General features: G+C 37.1%; 1 protein-coding gene across 3 annotated transcripts; it reads right to left on the minus strand.

Moving 5' to 3' along the window:
• Nucleotides 1-358: 358 nt before the first annotated feature.
• Nucleotides 359-1,756, minus strand: LOC119767236. 3 transcript variants are annotated; one of them, XM_038255358.1, is made up of 6 exons: nucleotides 1,637-1,756; nucleotides 1,163-1,576; nucleotides 983-1,088; nucleotides 799-922; nucleotides 609-738; nucleotides 359-530 (listed from the first exon to the last, which is right to left on the minus strand). In XM_038255358.1, exons 1-5 carry the CDS (start codon nucleotides 1,689-1,691, stop codon nucleotides 700-702), a joined length of 738 nt encoding a protein of 245 aa, XP_038111286.1. In that variant the 5' UTR covers nucleotides 1,692-1,756; the 3' UTR covers nucleotides 359-530; nucleotides 609-699. The 3 variants fall into 3 exon arrangements, with proteins under 3 accessions (XP_038111286.1, XP_038111284.1, XP_038111285.1); XM_038255356.1 differs by having other exon boundaries at nucleotides 983-1,103; XM_038255357.1 differs by having other exon boundaries at nucleotides 359-547; nucleotides 983-1,103.
• Nucleotides 1,757-8,340: the final 6,584 nt, after the last annotated feature.

The raw sequence follows: 8,340 nt of genomic DNA on the forward strand, positions 1-8,340 counted from the left end.
CAACTTTTAAATAGAATAAAACATTTTTATTTGGAATTGAATCTTTGTGATTTCTAAGAATGTTTAATTATACATATATGGAATTGTGTTTCATATGTTTAAAGGACCCAGGGATGGAAGAATCGCAAAAAATCATTTTTGCTTGCGAGTTTCATTCACCCGCGAAAGAGAGAGGAGGCAAATCACGCAAAAGAAAATCGCTCTCGAACTTCTTCAAGAAAATCAATCTGATGATGATTTTTTTGTGAATTTCCTTATCAGCACCACTTAAAATTATTTATTTCGCTTTGTTTACACACATTATCCATCTACAAATAGTGACAGGTCATTTTTCGACGTGTGACGTTACACTAGCAAGTGTAGTAGTGAAAAAGATGTTCCGCCGAATAATCAAGATGAGGATTTTTTTAGATTCCTTTTACCGATCATTCGTGCGCGAGAGAGGAGAGCTATGCTCCCTTCCGATTTTTTCTCTTGATGAACGTTTAAAGATTTTCTCTTGATGATGATTCGTCCAACGCTGATAGGACCTATTTAAAAAAAAACTCTAGATTTTTTAGTTAACATAAAAAAATGTGGGCGCTTTTCATACGGCTTGGGTGACCCACCTTGTGGCCTGCAAAAACACTTTGAATTTTTGGTACGTTCATATTTATTATTACGAACTGGCATCTTCATCCTTCTTACTGAAGATTTGTATCAAGACATAACGACGCTCATTTCAAGCAATTCATCATGCTGAAATAATTGTAAAGTAATGATAGTTGAAAAACATATAATTTGACTTATGCTGAATACCTTGTCACAGTTGATCACTTCCATGATTGGAACAAGAATCGCGTCCATCAATTCGAAAAGCGTCGAAGTTGAGCAGAATGCGCTGACCTGCTCCTGGATGCATGCTCTTGCACGCTTGACCTCGCTTTATTCATGCAATAAATCCAATAAATGAAAGCTGAAAGATTGTTTAATGTTTGCTTACCTGCAACCATATTGACCGAAATCAGTAAACGGAGTCGATTGAAGGATGTTTGAGACTTTGCATTGCTTCGAATTTAGTCTAGCATAGTCTAGATATGCATCGAATTCTGGTGATCTCATATATATTTAGGGCAAGGATTACATTTAGAAAAAAATACCAGATTTGATTTGTTAAACATACCAAGCATAAACTGTCCGTTGTTTTTGCATATAAGGTCGATCAAGTTGTGAACTATCTTCTTCTCCATCAAGACGGTAAGGCTAACGTTACCCTTAGTGCACATGGCAACACCTTCCATAGCCTCGTTGAAACACACGACCGATTCGTGAAGCGCTGGACAGTATCGTCCATATAGTGGCTGACGCGCCTCCAAAGTATCCGGAACGTTAACATTGAGGATCATACGCATAAAATTGACATTTTGGCCTAAGCACTGCGCGGTGGAATCCATGGAATTGATCGCTTTCTCGTAACCAGCTTCAGATCCAGTATTTTCGATGCAAAGGTATTTTAAATTCGTCAGAAAAAAATCCGCTGTCGAATCCGCGTAGTCATCGTGAACTTGGTACAGTTCGAAGGGCAGCGCACTAGAAGCTGATGAGGATAAATTGCACTTGATATTGCGTTTCAGCGTCTTGAACTGTGTCAACTTACCTCCAAATAGCGCGAATGCAGCACAGAATGCACCCACTAAGATAGTTTGTGCCATTGTAAACGGATCCGAACTGCTCGCTTTGAGTGAGATTTGCGAAATGAATGAACGCGTTAGATTCGACAAAGATTATATGCAACGAGCTGACTAGATATGAGATCATACCTTATCATATTAGTCATGAGATGCATTTTTTGTTATTTCTTTTGTAAATCAGTTACCACGCATTTATTAGAATTACTTATACGACACGTCAGTTGTACTTTTTCAAATAATACAAAAATATTATTACATAAAAACATGTAACACAGCAAAAATCCTATTGTAAAATCGCATGCAAAAGTATGCAACATCACCTTCATAACAAAAATCACCTCATATTACACTGCACTGCATGAAAAGAATTTCGACTCACAAAAAAAAAGTTGCAACTGACGGGATTCATCAAACCCAGTACTCTTAGAGAGGACTGGTGCCTTAGCCAGCTCGGCCATCAGACCGAAACATAAATTGTATGTAAATATTCGAACATCTGTATCTTGGAAAACAATTTTCTGATTGCTTTGGTGTCTTCATAGTAAAATTCCGATGTCTCAGAATAGAAGTAAAATTGATCTCTGATCTATTCGAAAAATATGTTGAAATGTGAAAATATCAATATTACGATATCAGCTTGTGGTCCTTGTCCAACCTTCATATCAGCCAGTATCGAACCACTGTCAACATAGCGCCGTGACTGACCGAGGAGGGATGTTTTAGCTCTTTGAAGTCGTAAATTCGCTGCACACTTCCGGGGTTGGTGGCCGAGCGATACCGCCGGTGATAATGGCCGCACCGCACCGTAGTGATGGTGCTGGCGATTTACAATTCTTATTTACGAGTTGATTAAATCGATGTAATTGCATCGGAGCTTGCAGCGATTGTCAGCTCTAGGGCTGCCAGGGGCTACAGGACGTTGTAAATCCGAGCGATTGGAACGATTTTCACTGTAATAATAGCACACTGTTCAAGGTAGTCTTGGTTGTACACATCCGTTGCTTTTGGCGAGCCAGCCTCACAGGAGAACCATTCTACACCCTATAAATTAGATGTAAAGTATAAATTTCCATTATCGCCAGCTGCTGGCTGTCAGTTTCGGGATGTCAGAACAAAACAAAAAAGAGTCTGACACCCGGGTTCCAACAACGCGACCCAGACGGAACATATAGAAAAGATATTACTGTTGTCACATGTTCTCTCGTTCTGGGAATGGAGCTGATGGTCATATTTGCCATTTGTTATGTTGGTTGGTACCACATTACGGGGTGAAGCTCGAATAAATCACACCCGAAAATGCTCGCGACTCGGTACTTAGACGGGGCAAGATGATGCCACCGAGTAGCAGCAGCAAAACTTGAGATTCTTCATGAAGAGCTTCGAAGGATTCGCGAAGAATGGAATGGCGTATGTTTATTACCGGTTGAAATTATGCGCATCCGTCTGGGTGGATGCAACGTCTTTGGGTAGGGGAAGTATAACTAATCTTGACTTAGTAGAAAAAAGTACGCTATTTGATTGAATCAATCAGGATTAAAATTATGGCTTTTTCAAACCATCCCAATCTACCCCACACGTCCCTATATGCAGTACTCCTGAGCTGCAGTGCACCGAAAAGACGTCTTATGAAAGTCGCGCCACCATGTGATTCACTGCAAGTGATTTCCTCGATGTTCGTGCACCCATCATGAGCTATTTGTGTGCTCCTCGGGACTTGTTCACCGGAAAGCTAGAGCTGCAGCCAGCGGTGACATCAGACAGGGAGATCCATCCAGCAGCGGTTGTTATCGTTACGCCGTAAACTTGGGCAACTTTGGGGGGAGTTTGTCTGCAGCGAACAGAATACTTTAATAAATCCGTGTTTATGTAGATAATGTTGCACCGTCTAGCCTGAGACATAATGTGCACCGAGACTGGGTGTGCATTGTGCCGGGAATGTGACAAATGTTGCATTAAGCACATGTAAAACTACATCGAGCTTAAGTGATTTTCATAATTTATTTTCCAGCTGGATTTGCAGTTTTAGAATGACAGCATTTACAACTATTTCGACACTTCAATGACAAGAAAAGTTATCCTTCTGCGTTGATTTATTTTATACTGAAACAAAAAACGTATTTTTTTCTAGGACATTGATTTCCACGGTAAACAACATCGTAGAAGAAGCCCTCCCCATCAATATGCATCTTATATGACTTGAAGCTTTCTTCTAGGCATGTTTTGAGATCTGCCAGCGATCTGATGTATTGAAATTAAAATTCAATTTTTAATCTTCTAACAAGTTATTTGCTGAGCAAACCTGCAACCATCTCTCCCCAGACCGGAAACAAAAATGTCCATATGGTTGCTAAAGGGAGACATCGGCTAGCAGCTGCAACCAAATCGATCTCCGTGCAGCCCTCGCTCAGCTTGTCCTCATAGTTTGTCCGGCATGCAACCGATGTCCAGCCAGCCAGCAAAACTTTCGAAATCTGTTGATTCCTATCCGGATGACCTCGGAGACATCTGGCTGCCGGAAATAGTACTTATTCGAACGCACTGGAACGTATCATCTGAACAACCAGAACTGGTTTTTTTAATTTTCAACCAAGTTTTCAACAGGCAATTGGCCGCGGAGTGCACCGAACTGTCCAGCAAGAAGGGAAATACATTTCCGGAATTTAGTTGACAGTCCTGTTGTTTTGATTCGAGCAGCTTCTTGATTTGATAAATTTCAATTAATATGTCATAAAATAGTGAAATCCAAACGACAAATAAACAGTGCATACCGAGAAGTGAAGTAACTACACAGAACAAAAATGATAGTAATATTCATAAGGAAATGGTGACAGATTTTGTGGCAAATAAATGTGTTATATTACATCGCAAAATGATGAATTTTCATCAGTTTCTGGTGAATATTCAACAAGTTCACATTTTTACACATTTTTTAGGTAATATTACTCAGAAAAGAGGTAATATGCAACCTACCAAATTTTCAACATTCCAAAATTCAACTTTTTTTTTGCTGTGTAGACAGCATGCAAATAACGAGTTCCAACTCATGGTTGTGCACTGAATCAGACTATCTATGATGTGTAGGGAATGAATGCCCAGTTTAATTATGTGGAATAGTTTGTTTATAGTCTAGGTAATCACTGACTCAGAGTTGTGTTACTATTTATTATTCGCTACTCGCAAGTATAAACTTCCTTTGAGTAATCCTAATTATAATTATTATCAATAGATATATATTCCAAAGTTTACAAATATTCAAAAATTGCCATTCAAAGCATATTTTTTAATTTGATGATATTTTAGACGGTCTTCAAAAGATCTGATTCTGGATGAAACTTTCAAAATGTTTATTCGATTAGATAATTCAAAACAAACAAAAATGTTAAATGTATTTGTTGTGTAAAAATAAGATGACAAAATACATTAGCAAATTTCAACAAAATTATATTTGGCTCCCAAAAAGTGCTTTTCCTATGACCAAAGAAGCCATTTTGTGTCATTGGTTCATCCAGGCAAGTCTCCAATCCCCCATATAAAAATGGTATATGTAATTATTCAAAAATCTTTATCTTTTGAAGAAATTTACTGATCGATTTGGTGTCTTCGGCAAAATATTGGAATTGTTAGGAACGATTTTTTTAACCAGATTTTTTGAATAAGCTTCACAAAAACTAAATTTCTTAAAATTAGTATAAAAAAAAGTTTTTAAGAGGACAAAACACGCAACTTAAGAGAAATATGGACAACAGTCTGGAGCCACGTGTCTTTTGACTTACCCAAATAAAAAGGATGTTTTATTTTTTAAGGCCGTTGCAAATATTTTTCAAAGTTTATTCGCCCCCACCCTCTTCAAAATTTTAATGAAAATACAGTGGACTCTCTGGCTGTCGATCTTCTCGATATCAATATTGCTCCAGCTGTCAATAAAATTTTCAGTCCCTTCAAATAGATTGCTTTGATTTTTCGTTCTTTAATTTGATAACCCCCGCTCCCGACGGTCCCTTCAATATCGACAACGAGAGAGTCCACTGTAGAAGGCAAATCAACTGAAAACAATCTAAAACGCATTTTTCTGCATTGATAATCATGTTTAGCATGTTTAAGCTGGATTAAAAATATTTGGAATTTTTAAGAAATTCCAATGCACAGCATTTTCAATGCTTAGATATTTTAAACTAAACTAATGATTGCAAAACAACTGGACAGGTGTATAATGCATTTAAAAAAACTTTTTTCATTCAAATGTAAATGTAATTCATGACTCGTATCAATTTTCAAACTTTTTTATTTTTTTGCCCCTCCCCCTCGACTTTGGTCAGAGGAGAGGGACATAAACTTCAACAAATATTTGCAACGGCCAATGTATAAAAAAAGATTTTGCAATCGAAAAGTACTTTTAATTTTTTTTGCATTAAATGCGTCATTTTCGACATACACACATTTTAAGCTTAATTTATAGAAGAATTAAGAATATTTTTGATATTTTTTTAAGGTGACCGTCTCTGTCCATTTCTGAAAATATTTTTTTTTCGAATGATAGAGAAAATTCTCTCTAATTTTCGTTTTTGGTCTGTCAAAGTATGATAATTAGTTGCTGAGATACTTTACAAAAAATAAAAATGGATGTTATTAGGTGTTCTAAACTTCATTTAATAAGACATGATTTTTCAAATGAAATAAAAAGCCATAGTTTCAACATTTGCATGGAAAAAGTGTTTTAAGAGCGAGTCCTCGAGCAAAGCATACCCATCTCGCAACGACCTCAGCAATCTGTCTGAAATTTCAAATATAATTTGTACCAGCCTCAGTCACTGTAGAAAACTATAAAGTTTTGTTAAGTACTTCAACAGTTTTGCTAGAAAAAACTATATTGAGTAAAGTTCGGTAGATTTAAAAAAGGGACAAAGATGGAAAGAAAACTCTTTATGTTATACATCTTTAGAAAGATTTTCAAAAGACCTTTCCAACTAGGCCAAAACATTGAAGATCTGACAACCCTATCGAAAGTTATAAGCACTTAAGTGCTACTTATACACATTTTTGAGGACGGATCTCAATTATTTCGATAATGACGTTTGACCCAATAATCATCGAATAATCAAAAGACCTTTCCAACGCGTTCAAAAGATTGAAAATCTAAAAACCATTTCAAAAGTTATGAGCACTTAGGTGTTATTTATACACTTTATTGTGGGCGGATCTAGTAAAGATAGATTTTTAAAGTTCTCTCAAAACAATGGTTCATTTTTTGGATTTGTTGTTAAGTTTTTATTATTTTAAACATTTTTTTGTATAGCTTCTATTTGTAATGTATTTGTCAATAGATTGCTTTTAACATTTATTTAAAAATCTTGTTCATTGGTTGATGTTAACATTTCATAGACAATTTTTAGATTTCGAACATTTTTTGGGTAAGAAATGTCTATTATTAGAAATTCTGGAAAAGGCGAAAACAAGTGGAAAATCTGAAAATGTGGTTTGAGTTGCCACCCTGCATTACCCACCCATGGAGTAAGCTTAGTTTTAAATAGTAGTTTTGTGTGGTTGATATATTGGAATATATTTTTGAAAAAGTTTGATTAAAAAAATCGTTCTTCAAACTTCACAACAACTCCCAATCCATTTATATCAAAGGAAGTACTCCATTTCCACCTTCTGTTATCCACAATGGCACTGCAAACGGCTAGTAAACGCGCGTAATTGAATGTAAATTAGCCCACTGGAGGGGAAATGATGATTATGATGATGATGGAAGTAAGATGTTATGTCACACAAACAGCCGTTCCATGTAGCCGGCGGGAACGCGTGAGGCCCTCCTGGAATAACTTTATTTTTGCATCGTGACAAAATGGAAAACGCGAACCCAGAAGAGTGGTGCGAGAGAGGCCTGTTATTTTTCATAGTTTCAGGACGGGACGTGTTGTTTTCCTCGAAGCGGAAATGGTACTTGTCTGCCGGGGTGCTGATTGCTCCTGCCTGGTGGGGGTACAACCGATCCGCGCAGAGGGATAATAAAGTGCAATGTCGAGCAATATGAGGTTGGAAATTGTCGAGGGAGTCCAGGGGAAATGGGGAGATTGTTTTTAACATTAAAATCACGGTTTCTAAAAATAACTCACTTTCAGAGAATTCGATTATTGACGAGCTTCAATTCGCTATAAATACATCACTCAATAAATTTTAGATATTTGAGGATTTTTTTATGATGCCTTGAAAATGTTTTGAATAAGGTTAGTAATTTAAAGTGGGTAATTCTCCGCCAACTCACACAGCAGTTGCCCCGACCCCTCTTCGATTTGCGTGAAACTTTGTCCTAACGGGTAACTTTTGTCCTTGATCACGAATCCGAGGTCCGTTTTTTGACATCTCGTGACGGAGGGGCGGTACGACCCCTTCCATTTTTGAACATGTGAAAAAAGAGGTGTTTTTCAATAATTTGCAGCCTGAAACGGTGATGAGATAGAAATTTGGTGTCAAAGGGACTTTTATGTAAAATTAGACGCCCGATTTGATGGCGTACTCAGAATTCCGAAAAACGTATTTTCATCGAAAAACACAAAAAAGTTTTAAAAATTCTCCCATTTTCCGTTACTCGACTGTAAAAATTTTTGGAACATGTCATTTTATGGGAAATTTAATGTACTTTTCGAATCTACATTGACCCAGAAGGGTC

This window comes from Culex quinquefasciatus, chromosome 2 (genome assembly GCF_015732765.1).
Source record: "Culex quinquefasciatus strain JHB chromosome 2, VPISU_Cqui_1.0_pri_paternal, whole genome shotgun sequence".
Lineage (NCBI taxonomy): Eukaryota > Metazoa > Arthropoda > Insecta > Diptera > Culicidae > Culex > Culex quinquefasciatus.